At 39.8% G+C, this 16,095-nt stretch overlaps 1 protein-coding gene across 1 annotated transcript in view; it reads right to left on the reverse strand.

The window, feature by feature from the left end:
* LOC111152595 (family with sequence similarity 189 member A1) overlaps window positions 1-16,095 on the reverse strand; it is a 519,244-nt gene that overhangs the window by 22,060 nt on the left and 481,089 nt on the right. Inside the window, exon 5 of the mRNA XM_022511106.1 lies at window positions 3,409-3,516. Within this exon, the coding sequence (XP_022366814.1) occupies window positions 3,409-3,516 (108 nt within the window). The remainder of the gene's footprint in view (window positions 1-3,408; window positions 3,517-16,095) is intronic.

Consider the following 16,095-nt stretch of genomic DNA (forward strand, 5'->3'; position numbering starts at 1 on the left):
GAGAAACAATAATCCTTTTTGACACTTATATTTCATTGGCTTCTATAATAGTACAATATGCACTTATAAGCCAAATACCACTGGCTTAGACTGTTTTGGGGACAGCTACAACTGACACTTAGAAAGCTTGTAATCCAACTGCTGGGAGCAGAGATGGCATGTGGGTGAACCAGAGAGGCTGCCGGTGGGCAGGTATGCTGTGGGGAGCAGGCAGCACAGCTTACATGTGGGATGAAGAACCGTGGCTATCCGGCCAGTGGGTTCAGCACAGGTGGACGAAGGGAGCTATAATGTATACAGAAGGAGCTTACTGTAGTGCCATCTGCACGGGACTATCAAAACCAAAATCAAAACCAAGAAACAACACAAGCATCCACACATAGAGAAATGGCTCATTAACGTTGCACGCACAGTATGGAGCAATATAGACATGAAGACATTTTTGTGTATATTGACCTAGACGGATGTCCTTTATCGTTTCAGGTTACAAAATCAAGTTGCAGAGCGAAATGAATGGTATGATCCCCTTTGGTTAAAAGGAAGGCATAACATGGGGTGCCTGGCTGGTTCAGTTGGTTAAGCATTTGCTTTCAGCTCGGGTCCTAATCTCAGGGTCGTGGGATTGAGCCCTACATTGGGCTCCCCCCTCAGCAGGAAGTCTGCTTCCCTCTCTCTCTCTCTCTCTGATAAATAAAATTTTTGAAAACAAAAAAAAAGGAAGACATAGCAGAAGGAAGAAGAGAAGGAAGAATGGAGAGAAGGAAGGAAGGAGGAACAAGGAAAATAGACTATTTGTATATGTTAATATAAACACTAAGAAATCAAGAAAGAAATGGAAGGATTCGCTGCAGTTTCCTCAGGAGAATGAGGAGGAAGAACGTAGCTTATTAACTTTGTCTTTATATATCTCTGCATTTTACTTGTTTCAGTGATCATATATTACTTCTTTAATTCAACAGTCTAATGAAATAAAGTAAGGAAATTAAAGTCAATTACACCTGAATAAAGCTGAAAAAAAAAGGAGAAGACTTTTCTAAAAAGTTAAAAAGAGCATCTGAAGCATGCTCATGAATAACTCGATTCCAGGTTCCATCCCTCAGGGCAAACCATGAGTCCCTGTGCCTCCTCACTTCTTCTTCCAGGGTGCAGCCTGTGTAGCCAGCCTTGACCGGCCTCTGACCCATGTGGTAAAAACCAACCTCCTCCAGGTGGGCCACCAGGGTTTTTCAAAGCCCATGCACATGGATTATCTGATTCCTCTCTCAGCGGCCACTGAGGACAGCAGAGCAGAAGAGTCTTGCATAGAGCAGAGGAAACTGGGATGAAGAGGCAGCAGTACGCCCAAGGTCATACACGGGTCACACAAAGCACCACGGTCATATGACCCCAGTTCCCTTTTGCACCGCCGCCTCACCCCCGAGACACTGCAGGTCAGCAGCACAGCCAGAGACTTGCAAGGAGAGTATAGCCTTGTCTGGTCCCACAGCCCATAGTCACAAAGGGAAAAAGACTCGCCAGCAGGAATTTAACTGATTTCTACTTCTATGTCAGGAGTTAGAAGCAAAGTTACCCTCAGATACTCAGCAATGGAACAACCATGGGCTCTGAGGGCAACTGTTGTCATGGTGACCACACCTTACCTCCCTGTGGTGTTTTACAGTCAACAGAGTACATCAAGGACCGTGGCATTCACAGTCATGGCTGCAGGACATTCCCAGTAACAAACCAACATTCCCCCTGCATTTAAGAGTCAAGTAGGTCACACTTCTTGAATGCTCACCGGGTATGCCATTCGGTCCATCTCAGAGGTGAGGAAACCGAGGCTCAGGCGGGTTCAGTGACATGTCCAGAGTCACTTTCTTCATACACAGAATAGGTGGGACTCCGATGCAGACACGGCTGACGCCAGGCCCAGGATGGCAGGCCCGCGGGCGAGCCACATGGCGGAATGATAGCGTGAGCCTACATCAATGCGATCATAACTGCATCACGGCTACCACACGCCTCCTTCGGATTTAGTTGGTAATTTTCATTTTAATGCTTCAAACCGGGGAAAGCAAACTTTTATATTTACAGCCCTTTGGTTCTGTTAGTTTGGTCAAATTGGTATGATGTTTACAGATCAACGGTAAAATCTGCAGAGGTGAGTAGAACCCCACGGTACTTAACCTTTTCTTTATACAACACGCCGGAGAAAATCACCAACATGAGGCCTCGGTGAGCGAGGCCAAAAGTTCATTGCCGCTGAATAACTGTTTAATTAAATCCCTTTCAGAAAACTGCCACCCCTCTGAAAGGTCAGGCACGGCTGTGACAGCTGTGTAGATATACACTGGGACAAAGGGACGGACGTTGCATGTGATTAGAACCAATGAATTTTTAACGTCTTGGTAATGATGCTTTCTGGCCCTGTAACTTGAGAAACTGATGTATTGCCATGCGGTAGATGAGAAAAAGTAAATCAAACAGTCCACTGCAAGAACAGCTTGCTTTTTCATTCATGAGACACATAAAACATTGAGGGGGAGGCAGGACGGCTCTTGAAGAAGCAAAGAGAGAGAGAGACAGAGGCAGAGATAGAAACACACACACACACCCACACATGATTCCTACCCTTAGCCTTGGAGAACCATGTCTTCCCATCAGTTTCTCTTTATCGTGCTGACTTTAGCGGTAACATACTGAGAACTGTGGGCTGTTTCATTCACGTTGAATAAATGAAGAGCCTTCATTATTAATCAAGCATGTACTTATAGACATGTATTAATAAGTGCGTGACCCTTGTTCCTGGTCTCATTTCTCTCCCTTGGGAGCAGCAGTTCTTCAGCTGTAAGGCTTTGGCTGGTTGGGGGTGGGGGCGGGGAGCAAATGATGGCCAGCCAGTCACTCTGCCACTAGATTATGAGCTCAGGGTTAATTAGCAAATCTAAAAAGCACAGATGAGCAGGGTTGTTTTTTTGTTTTTGTTTTTACTTGAAAAGGACTCATTTTCTAAAAGCAACTTCCTTTTATTAAAAAAAAATTCCAAAGCTGGAGGAAGGCACCTTGCTCTGGAGGTCCTAGACCCAGAGGATGTCTAGGGCTGTCTAGGACTGTCTCTGAAATTACTCAAGAGCACACACTGGGGGTCATCTAGACAGGTATGACGGTGGCTGGACTCCGTTAACACACAGTTCCAACAATGCCTAAAATAAATACATTAATGGCACCAAATGTACAGGTCCTCTGTCTTCCAGAGGACAGCATGAGGTGACCACCAAGCTCCATGGACTCTCAGAGCCTATCATCCCTGGGGCTTCTGGTTGGAAGCCAGGAGAGTCCACTCTCCTTTAGTTTCAAAAAGGCTGGAGGAGAAGGGGGTCAGTCTCACTATTTTGAGTGTGCTTGGGAAGGAAGGGGCCCACTCACCATCTGGAGGACATCGGAAGAGACCATCTGCATGCAGCACATGGCCGTGGCCAACGCACACACGATGGTGGAGAGGACATTGAGGGCACACACGCTGAAGAGGAGATCCTGGGAGAGAAAAATGCAGCAGAATGTCAGTCTCCTCTCAACAACCCAGATGGCAGATCCTTAGCATTTCCATCAAGGTCCAGAACGAGTGTGACCAATTGCCCTCCACTTCCCGGAGGCTTTCTTTTGGAGTTTGTTTGTTTTAATAATCAAACTGGCCATTAATATAGACACATCTGTTTACCCTTCTACAATGCTGACTGAATTATTCTTAGATACTGAATGATGTATTTCACACTTTTGGTCATTATTAGGCACTCACTATCTACGAAAATCTTGAACTCACCAACATTTAAGTAGGGGGGCAATCGTTATCAATTATACAATGTAACTTAAAATCTTGAAGACTTTAGTAAAATGCCAAGTTTTAAAATTTTTTTTTTAATTTTTATTTATTTATTTCACAGAGAGAGAGAGAGATCACAAGTAGGCAGAGAAGCAGGCAGAGAGAGAGGAGGAAGCATGGTCCCTGCCAAGCAGAGAGCCCGATATGGGACTCAATCCCAGGACCCTGAGACCATGACCTGAGCCAACGGTAGAGGCCCAACCCACTGAGCCACCCAGGCGCCCTGCCAAGTTTTTAAATTAAACTGTTTGCCTTCAGGTAATGGCAGATTCACAAGCAGGTATAAGAAATAATACAGAGAAGCCCTGCGGACCCTTTGCCCAGTTTCCTCCATGGTAGCATCTTGAAAAAACCGTAGTGAAATATCACAACCAGGATTGATGGTGATGCCGTCCAGACACAGAACATTTCCATCACCATGAGGATCCCCGCCCCACGTTGACCTTTCAGAGACACACGTACTTCTCTCCCCTGCTCCAGCTCCATCTCCCATTACCAACCCTTATCAACCATTAGCCTGGCCTCCATTTTTATAATTTTGTCCTTTGAAGAATGGTACACAAGTGGAATCATATAGCATGTAACCTTTCAAAATTGGCTTTTTTCACTCATAGTAATTCCATCAGGATTCATCCACACTGTTTCATGTGTCAGCAGATCATTCCTTTTTATTGCTGAGCTGTATTTCATGGTGAATGTACCACAGTTTGCTTAATCAGGCACCAGATGAGAAATATCTGTGTGCTTTTCAGTTTGGGGCTATTACAAATAAAGCTGCCATGAATGTTTGTGTACAGGTCTTTGTGTTCACGTAAGTTTTTATTTCCCTGGGGAAAATGTCCAAGAGTACAATTGCTGGGTCATAGGGTAACTAAATGCTTGGTTTTATAAGAAACTGCCACATTGTCTTCCAGAGTGACTGAACCATTTTATGTTCCTACCAGAAATGTATGCATGATCCAGTTTTTCTGCTCTCTTGTCCATATTTGGTATCACTATTTTTATTTTAGCCATTCTGATAGCTGTGTAATGATATACTAATATCATTTTTTAATGATACTGGTTTTAATTTGAAGTTTCTTACTGGCCAGTGCTGCTGAATATCTTTTTGTGTGCTTATTTGATCTGTATATCCTCTTCGGTGAAGTGCCTATTTGTATCATTTGCCCATTTTCCAACAGAACCATTTGCTTTTTTATGAATTTTGAGAGTCCTTTATGTGTCTTAGGTCTTGGTCTTTTGTCAGGTATGTTTTTTGCAAATATTTTTCCCAGTCTGTAGCTTTCCATCCTCTTCACATACGTTTTCACAAAACAAAAGTTTCATATACATAAGGTCCAGCTTACCAATTTTTGTTTTTATGGCTCATGCTTTTGGTGTCAAGATTTTCTCCTATATCTTTTTCTAAAGTTTTTATAGTTTTACATTTTACATTTAAGTGTGTGATTCATTCTGAGGTAATTTTTGAATAAAGTGTGGGTTAGGTTGAGGTTTATTTTTGTGTTTCTATTTTTAATCTTGACATGTTCATTGCTAGATGTAGAAATGTGGTTTATATTTGTATATTTATCTGGTATCTTGTGACCTTGGGATTTATGTAGACAATGAGGTCATATGCAAATATTCTATTTCCTCTTTTCCAATTTGTATGCTTTTTAATTTTTCTTGCCTTATAGCACTAGCTAGAATTTCAAGTTTATGAATAAGAAGATGAATGAGATGGTGAGAACAGCTATCTTTGTCTTGTCGAATTTCGTGGAGTTTTAACTCTCCAAGTACAATTCATTGCTCTTTAGGAAATTTATTCTCTAAAAATAAGCATGATTCACAAAAATATACAGGAATACCTTGTAGATATTTGAGGTTGTGTCCCAGATCATTGCAATAAAACAAATATTGCAGTAAAGTGAATCAAATGCATTTTTTGGTTTCCTGGTGTATATAGAAGTTATGTTTACACTATACTGTTGTCTATTAAGTGTGCAATAGCATTATATCTAAAAAATGTACATACCTTAATTTTAAAATACTGTATTGCTAAAAAGTGCTAAACATCATCTGGGGTTTCAGCAAGTTGTAATCATTTTACTGGTAGAGGGTTTATCCTCCCTCTTCATGCCCGCTGACTAATTAGGGTAACAGTTGCTGAAAGCTGAGGTGGCTGAAGCAATTTCTTAAAATAAGACAACCAGTTGCTGCATTGATTAATTCTTCCTTTCATGAAATATTTCTCCGTAGCATGTAATGCTGTTTGATAGCATTTTATCCAAAGAACTTCTTTCAAAATTGGAGTCAATCAATCCTCTCAAACTCCATCTCTGCTTCATCAGCTAAGTTGATGTACTATTCTAAATCCTTTGTTAACGTTTCACCAATCTTCACAGCATCTTCTCCAGGAGTAGATTCCATCTCAAGAAATCCTTTCTTTGTTCATCCATAAAAATCAACTCCTCCTTCACCCAAGTTTTTTTCATGAGAGGGAAGCAATCCAGTCCCATCTTCAGGCTCCACTTCCAGTTCTAGTTCTGTGGCTGTTTCTACCACATCTACAATTACTTCTCCTCTACGAAGATCTGAACCCCTCAAAGTCATCCAGGAGGGCTAAATCAGTTTCTTCCAAACAGATGTACATATTGATATTTTGACCTCTTCTTGTGAATTATGGATGTTCTTAATGGTATCTAGAATGGTGAATTCTTTACAGAAGGTTTTCAGTTGACTTTGCGCAGATCCATTAGAGGAATCATAGTCTATAGCTGCTATATAGAAGCTTATGAAATTTCTTTTTTTTATTGTTCTGAAAGATACTTTATTTTTTATTGTAATTCTAGTATTGTTAACATACAGTGATATTAGTTTCAGATGTACAATATAGTGATTAAAAATTTGATACATCACCCAGTGCTTATCATGACAAGTGTCCACCTTAATCCCCATCACCTCTTTCACCCATCCTCCCACCCACCTCCCCTATGGTAACCATCAGTTTGTTCTCTAGAATTAAGAGTCTGTTTCTTGGTTTGTCTCTCTCTTTTTTCTTTGGTCATTTGCTTTGTTTCTTAAATACCACATATGAGTGAAATCATATGGTATTTGCCTTTCTCTGACTGATTCTTTAGCTTAACATTACACTCTTCAGCTCCATCCATGTCACTCCAAATGGTAAGATTTCATTTTTTAATGGCTGAGTAATATTCCATTGCATATATACACACACACCATATATTCTTTATCTATTCATCTATCAATGGGTACTTGGGCTGCCTCCATAATTTGGCTACTGTAAATAATGTTGCTATAAACATAGAGCTACACTAATGAATTGTGTATCCCTTTGAATTAGTGTTTTTGTATTATTTGGTTAAATACCCAGTAGTGTGATTACTGGGTCATAGGGTAGTTCTATTTTTAACTTGAGGAACCTCCATACTGTTTCCCAGAGTGGCTGCACCTGTTTCCATTCCTACCAAAAGTGCAAGAGGGTTCCTTTTTCTCCACATCCTCACCAACATTTATTGTTTCTTGTGTTTCTGATCTTAGCCATTCTGACAGGTGTGGGGTGGTACCTCACTGTGGTTTTGATTTGCAGGAAAAGTATTTCTTAAAAAACAAGACTTGAAAGGCAAAATTACTCCTTGGCCTGTAGGCTGCAGAATGGATGTTGTGCTAACAGTCAAGAAAACATTAATTTCATTGTACATCTGTATCAGAGTCAGTCTGTCTTCTGAATCTTTGAAGCCAGGCATCAACTTTTTTTCTCTAGCTATAGAAGTCCCAGATGGCATCTCCTTCCAGTAGGAGGCTGTTTTGCCTATATTGAAAGTCTACTGTTGAGCGTCACTACATTCATTAATTATCTGAGCTAGATCTTCTGGATGACTGGCTGTACCTTCTCCATCAGCACCTGCTGCTTCACCTTGTACTTTGATGTTATGGAGATGGCCTCTTTTCTTAAACCTCATGAAGCAACTGCTGTTAGCTTCAAACTTTTCTTCTGCAGCTTCCTCATCTCTTAGCCTTTGCAGAACTGAAAAGATTTAGGGCCTGGCTCTGGATTAGGCTTTTTGCTTAAAGGAATGTTGTGGCTGGTCTGCTCTATCCAGACCTCTGGAACATTTGCCATATCAGTAATAAGGAAGTTTTGCTTTCTGATCATTCATGTGTTCACTGGAGTAGCACTTTTAATTTCCTTCAGGAACTTCTCCTTTGTATTCACAAACTGGATAACTGGTGCAAGAGGCCTAGTTTCTGGCCTATCTCAACTTTCAACATGAGCTTTTCACTAAGCTTAATCATCTCTAGTCAAAATGAGCCGGGGAATGGCTGGTCAGTGGAGCAGTCAGAATACATATATACTTATCAACTAAGTTCACCATTTATGTACGGGCATGGTTTGTGATGCCCAGAAACTATCATAATAGTAACATCAGAGATCACTGCTCATAGGTCACCATAACAAATATAATAATAATGAAAGTTTGAAGTATTGTGAGAATTGCCAAAATGTGACAGAGACATGAAACGAGTGAATGCTGCTGGGAAAATGATGCCAATAGACTTGCTCGATGCAGGGTTGCCACAAACCTTCAATTTGTAAAAAACACAGTATCTGAGAAGTGCAATAAAATGAAGCATAATAAAAGAAGTTATGTCTGTAATGATATGTTCTCTAATTCAATCTTAGTCATACAAACTTATTCAGGCAAAAATATACAAAAATACTCAAAAAAATACTCAAAAAGCTATCAGGAAAAATGAATCTTTCACCTAAAGACAGTGGTATTAAATAGGCTAGTTTTAATAATCTAACCAAGGGGTTGACAAATCCTCAAGAAGAGATAGGAAATATCACTGTATTTCCTCACTGAATGCTTCATAGATACATTAGGTATGTGTCCAAATGACTTTCTTGTCTTGGAGATCCCCAGGATCTATTTACTCATAGATACAGGAACCCATATATTCTAATCTATACCATCTTTTAAAAAGGTTCCCCAATCTCCTGTAAATTATTGTGATCACAAAGTCTCTGCAAGCCCTTTCCCTGTTCATTTGTTCTCAAAGTTTCCTTGTATAATAGCCAAGAGGAAGATGATTATGATAATATTATAGGGGACAAAGTTAACATAGCATGTTTAAATACATCCCCAAGGTTAAATCATTCAGTGACAATGTGAAGACACAGAAGAGTCTTGTTTATAAGATTTGTTAGGCAGAACCGAGCAGGGTTCAGTCTATGGCTAATTATTCCCCACTCCTGAAGTAAGAGCGTTCTGGGCACTCTGAACAATATGGGAACGTGTGCTACTCTCAGACCTGCATCACACACTGTTTCTAAATCTTTTTCCGTGGTTCTTTTCTAAGACAGTTTCTTCCCATGCATGCGCTAATCAATATCTAGCTGAATACTTCAGAGGGATCCTCTGAAGATCCCAGAGTTCTCTCCCTTCTATTACTCAGTCCTAGGAACTCTAGTCTCCAGGTTTTAGTCTCCCTAGGACTCTTAGCTCTGTGTTCCCAACTCTGGGAGTCTGTAGGGATCCTCCTGAGCTCTCTGTCCCTGTGCTGTGACCTGGAGGCTTTTGAAGCTATAAGTTGGGACTGCCATAGGGCTCACCTCATTTGTTGACCATATCTCAGAATCATTGTCCCTAGTTGCCTGATATGTCTTCATATTCTGTCTATTTTGGTTTCTTTTGGCTGGGAAAGTGGGGAGTTGTTTCAAGTGGGAGTCTAAATCTAGTTCCTATAATTCCATCTTGGCCAAAAAGTCTTGGTAACTTTCTGGTTTCCATTTCCTAAGTGGTTGTAGCAGGGCTTAGACAACTGCTTAAGTAATCTGTGTGATATTACTGCGGCCATCTCAAGTATCCTCCCTGCTCCTGTAGCCATTAAGGATGGAGCAGGACGGGAGCTCAGCTGTGTTAAAGCACATGCACAGATATGGCTGGAAAGAGTCTAAGGAGCTTGGGTTTTATTTTCTAAGTGATGAGATACCTCTGAAGATGTGTTGATGTTGGGAAAGAGAATGCAGCCTATTGTCACAAATGATTGAGAGAGACACCTTTTGTAGGGCCAAGCACAGAGGCCAGGATTTAACAGGTGCTCAGTAAATATGTGTTGAAATGAGAGACTGGCAGCATGGGGGTGATAATCTCACCACTGCTACAGAGGGTTGAAACCAGAGCACATGGAGGAAGCATGGAGACTGGGAGTCTGAGAATGACTTGAAAGTGAAACCAGCAGAGCATGGTCATTGGTTGGGCACAGACGGGGATGAGGGAGAAGAAAGGAAATGACTCTGAGGCATAAGTTGTAAGTGGGAGCATGATGCCAGCAGTGTTCCAGGGGCCTGAGGGAAAGGGGCAGTCTTCACAGGTGAATAACCAATGTGGTCTGTGACATGTAAAGATGGTTGCCAGAGACCTGCCCACAGAGATGTTCATGACCAGTTGGAAAGGTGGGTCTAGAGCTCATGATGGAGGTCAGGATGGGAGATGCAGACTAGGTGTCATCCCTACAGAATCAAGATGTTCCTTCCCCTGTGGGTGCCCCTGATATATCTGATGGCCTGGGTTTACTCATTTTCTTCTCCCCCACCAGACTGCAGAGTATTAGGGTGCTCTAGACTTCCTAGAGAAGAGGGCATTCTTGGATGAAATTACAATTCTCACCTTAAAGACACATCAGAGAATAACCTGAGATAGTACATAGAAACTATATATATAGATATATATGTATGTGTGTGTGTGTGTGTGTGTGTGTGTGTATACACACATGGTATCTCTCAGGGGGCAATTCAAAACTAGAACCAATATAGTGACATCTCTTAAGGGACCATAACCAAAAATATAATCAATACCCTTAATTTTTTCCTCAATCTAAAAATTTCAACTTTATTGACCATATATTCCACTGTCATTAAAACAAATGCCTTTCCAAAAAGAACATTAATTTTGTATATACTTTCATTTGCAACCAAATAAAACTACTCACAGAAAAAAAATAAACACAACACAGATCACAACTTTTTTTTGAATATGCCTCATGAGGCGAATGCTGCTTTATGTTTCATGGAGTGTATTCATTTGAAATACACACCAAAGACTTTTTTTTTTGCCCTTCTTCCAGCTGTTAAAATGCTTGGCTTTTCTTTCTTTCTTTTTCTTTTTTTTTTTCCCTAGATAATGGTACACCACCTGAAATTATGCTTATGTGTTTCTTTGGAATTCTCTTTCTGGCTTAAATAATGCCTTTACTTCTGCCCTTTGACAGCTTTATCAGAGAATCTTCTGCAAGTACTGAAATCCATGTTCTATAAAATATTTTATAAGGTCATTCAAAATGGAAAGTGTGAAAACAAGGCAGGTCTTCACTGTGGATGCTAACTTTTGCTGCCAGCCATCAGGGATACTTACACTAATAAAATTTACTGTTGTCCAGAGGATGAACTGTCTTACATTCATTTCATTTACATTCATTCCAGTTTTTTTTTCCCTATGTGTTTTTTTCTTTCTTTGCATAAAGAAAGAAATCCCATAGGAGACCATTATCAGTCAAAGTGTAATGATGGAAGGTGAGGAAACGCCCCTAGCACAAAAACTAAGTGATGAGACCATAGCCAACAGTAATTTTGTGTGTTGTAATTAAGAGATGGCAGTAGGGCTTTATCAGAATTATCCTATTGAAACTTATCAGTTACTCAATGCAAGGATGTTTGTCTTAGTGGGTCTTTCATGGCAGGAATGGGACTCCAATGTAGAAAAACAGGATGTTAGAAAAGGCGGGTGAAAGCAGTGAGGAGTATAACAAAAGAAACTATGCTTGTGGACATCCTGCTCTGTGTTCCAGGTGGGTAGGTCCAAGATTGGTGACTTCCAGAGCTTAGAACCTCCTGAATTAAAACACAGGATACACTCACAATTGGATTGTTCTGCTTTGAACATGAAGCAATTATATGAAGATTTCAAAATCTGGACAGGTTGTTCTCATGTCACCAGCTTGAACTGAAGCATCCTCTGTAGGTCTTTTCCATGTCCCTCCCCTCCCAAATCCAGTGCCTGTCCAACTCAGGCCTTCATTAACACACATGTTCTTGGATAACTTACCCCAGCTTCCCAACCACTCATTCTCTGATCCACCCTACCTAGTGGAGTATTTAAAAGTCTCCTCTAATTACAATTATTTCTTATGCTTCTTTGCCTCTTGGATCCAGATGTGACTCCACTTTCAAGGTTCATGTTGAATCTCATTTCCTTCAGTGTCTTCTCCAACAGCTGATATCCCAAGGAATATTTCCTCCTTTGAACCCACAGGGTGACCTGCACCATATATTCTTTATTGCACTGTGATGTTAGACCCTGGTCATGGACTGTTACCGGGCATTTAATGCAGATCTATATTTGGAGAGGCAATCTGCCATAGGCCCTGAGCATGCCTGTAAGTTCCTGCTGGGCAGGTTAAGAAAATAAACCTTGACTGCTCTTTACCCCACCCATTGCTCAGTGTTTTGTTTACAAAAAGCAACCTTGAGGAAAGAGGTAGCATTGCTCCTAGACAAAGCATAGGCTTATTACAGATGCAGCAAATTCTCCAGGCTCAGTGTTTCTCTCCCATAATGTGGCCCACTGCATGTGCAGGCATCTGTGATGGGCCCTTAGCATTGTCCCAAGAGACTTGAGGAGCAGAGGGAACTGACAAAATCCAACATAAATCTCTGGCAATACTTTTGCCATGAGTAATACTGTCCTTTGTCTCTGAACCAGGGGGTCTCGTGTCTTCTACCACAGAAGTAACAGTAAACTCTAACAGGCCACTTTGTTAGCTTGAAAGCAGGTAAAAATCTCAGACCCTGCACAGTTCCTGACAATGTATTGGCATCATCATTTTGAGAGGACAGCAAGAATAGAGAACCAGTCTTCTGTTATTGTCTATAGTAGAATACCTCATTCAAAATAAGCAACTAGTAAACATTTGTTTGAAAATGTAGGGGATATTTCATTGTTCTCTTCTGGATTTTAAATTCAGACTGGAAGGGAATGATATGTTGACTTTCCAAATTTCCAACCACATCACCCAAATAAATTAATGGATAAGCAAGATTCTGTACAAGAACTCTTGATGGTAGTATGGTGTGTGTGTGTGTGTGTGTGTGTGTGTGTTTAAAATTTGTGACTTCTATTTTCCATAAAATTTCTCAAGTGATGAGCACATCCTGGAACGTATCCCAGGCCATTTAATTTGTCTCCATAGAAAGTAGTTCTTGCAGACAGAGGTCTTCATGGCTGGCTTGAATACTGATCACAGTATTCAATACTGTGATCTGTGATATACTGATATCTGTGATATACTGAATACAGCGAAAATTAGGCTGTCATATGGAGAAGGTAAGTGATTCATGGAGGAATCTGTGAAAGTTATTATTTCAAGATGCAAACATTCTACTTAGGATCCCTACAAATTTAAGTGAATTTTGGCTTTGCTTTGGTCTCTCAGGCACCATCAATAACACAAATGCCACTAGAAGAAGACAGGTTTGCTTCTCATACAATATGTGCTGTTTGTTCAATGGCACTTTTAACTTTGAGCAAGGACTTATGAAGAGATTTACAGTCTCCACAATGGTACAGAACTGCACCTTATTTGGTAATTCAAAACTGCTCCTCTGCCCTCTGAAGCAACTGCTTTTACTTTCTAGTTGGTGGATATAAATTGCTTAGATAACTATATAAATAACTGTAATTCGCAGACTAATTATTTTCTTACAATTCTATCAAATTTTAAGATCAAGAAAACAATCTTCAATGTTCCTGAAATTCAAGAAAGCGTAATCAGGTAAAAAAACAAGTTTCTCTACCTATGTGTGTGCATGTGTGTACATAAGCACATACATGTATCTTTGTATGTTGTATTAATTTTTTCAAAATTTCCTTTTAGGATTTTTCTCCTTGACCCAGTGTTTGTTTAAGAGAATGTTAGTTTCCACATATTTGTGAATTTTCCTGTTTTCCTGCCATTACTGATTTCTAGTTTCATTTTATCGTGGTCAGAAAAGATACTTGGAAGGATTTCAATCTTCCTAAGTTTGTTAAGACTTGTTTTGTGCCCTAACATGTAATCTCCTGGAGAATGTTCCGTGTGTTCTTGTGCTGATGAATGAAAAGCTCTGTATGTGTCTGTTATGTCTATTTTATTCAAATCCACTGCTTCTTTGTTGATTTTCTGTCTGGATGTTCTTTCATTATTGAAAGTGATGTATTGAAGTCTACCATTATTGTTTTGCTGATTTCTCCTTTCAAATATGTCAATATTAATTTATAAACATAGGTGCTGTGATGTTGAGTGCATTTATATTTACAACTGCTATATCTTCCTGTTGAATTGACTTTTATCAATGACCCTTGTCTATAAACAGTTTCTGACTTAAAGTTTACCTTGTCTGATATAAGTATAGCCACCCCTGCTTTCTTTGGTTGTCATTTGCATCCTTTTCATCCCTTCACTTTGAACAGGAGAGCCCAGATACGGATGTGTGTCCTTGAATCTAAAGTGGGTTTCTTGCCTAGCACAGAGATGGATATTCTTTTTTTTTTTTTAAAGATTTTATTTATTTATTTGACAGGCAGAGATCACAAGTAGGCAGAGAGGCAGGCAGAGAGAGAGGAAGGGAAGCAGGCTCCCTGCTGAGCAGAGAGCTGATGTGGGGCTCGATCCCAGGACCCTGGGATCATGACCTGAGCCGAAGGCAGAGGCTTTAACCCACTGAGCCACCCAGGCTCCTGGGATATTCATTTTTTTTATCCATTCACTCTCTACCTTTTTATTGGGGATTTAGTCCATTTAGATTTAAAGTAATTATTGATAGGGAAAGATTTACTAATGCCATTTTGTTAACTGTCTTCAGTTTGTCTTAAATCCTTTGTTCCTTTCTCTCTCTCACACCCTCTTCTTTTGTATTCCAGTCTTCTGTTTTTTGTAGTGATAGGTCTTGATTCCTCTCTCTCTTTCTTTTAACTTCTATAGGTATTTTCTTTGTGGTTACCAAGAGGCTTACATAAAATGTAGTTCTAACAGTATGTATATGTTTTATAAAATATATCTTTCCTATATATTCCTTTATAACATATATTTTTCCTATAAATTCTGGATTTCTAAAACTTACTGTGATTTTAATTAACCTCTAGCTTTAAAACAATGTCAAACAAAACATAACTGTATATTTATATGAAAGAAAAAATAAACAAGTGTTGTCAAGAAATCTTTGGTGAGTGAAATAAGTCAAGCAGAGAGAGTCAATTATCATACGGTTTCACTTATTTGTGGAGCATAACCAATAGCATGGAGGACATGGGGAGTTAGGAGAAGGGAGTTGGGGGAAATTGGAAGGGGAGGTAAACAATGAGAGACTATGGACTCTGAAAAACAATCTGAAGGGTTTGAAGAGGTGGGGGGGTGGGAGGTTGGGGGAACCAGGTGGTGGGTATTAGAGAGGGCACGGATTGCATGGAGCACTGGGTGTGGTACAAAAACAATGAATACTGTTATGCTGAAAATAAATTTTAAAAAAATGATAAGAAAAAAAAGAAATCTTTGGAAAAGGAGAGGGGCTTTGCATACCTCAAAACATACCATACATTTACAATCACAGAATAGTGTTGCACTGATAAGGGAACAGGAGAGCCCAGATACGGATCCTTATTATAATGATGGTACATTACATAACTTGTGTTGAGATAACTGGCTGTTAAAAAAAAAACAAAACGAAGAAAACAAATCTGGATATGAAAAGAACAAAAGAGGAAAATTCTTCCTTGTGAACCTAAAGATAAAAATGCTAAGCAAACTACTGAAAAACTAAATCCAATAACATATTAAAAAATGCATTATGAGGGGCACCTGGGTGGCTCAGTCAGTTGAATATCTGACTTCTGATCTCAGAGCAGGTCTTGATCTCAGAATTATGAGATTAATTTCTGCATTGGGCTCCACACTGGGCATGAAGCCTACTTAAAAAAAAAAAAAAACAACATTATGACCAAGTTTGTTTTATTCTTCTATTATAAGGGTGTTTTAACATAAGATAATTAATGTAATTCACCACATTAAATGAGAAAAACCATATTTAATCTCAATAGTGCAAAACATCAGTTGCTATTTCAACACTACTTTAAAAGCTCCCAATAACTAGAAATAGATGAATGCTCCCTTAAGTTAAGAAGCCCTATAGCAAATAT

The sequence above is a fragment of the Enhydra lutris genome, unplaced genomic scaffold (genome assembly GCF_002288905.1).
Source record: "Enhydra lutris kenyoni isolate GAN:26980312 unplaced genomic scaffold, ASM228890v2 scaffoldscaffold29, whole genome shotgun sequence".
Lineage (NCBI taxonomy): Eukaryota > Metazoa > Chordata > Mammalia > Carnivora > Mustelidae > Enhydra > Enhydra lutris.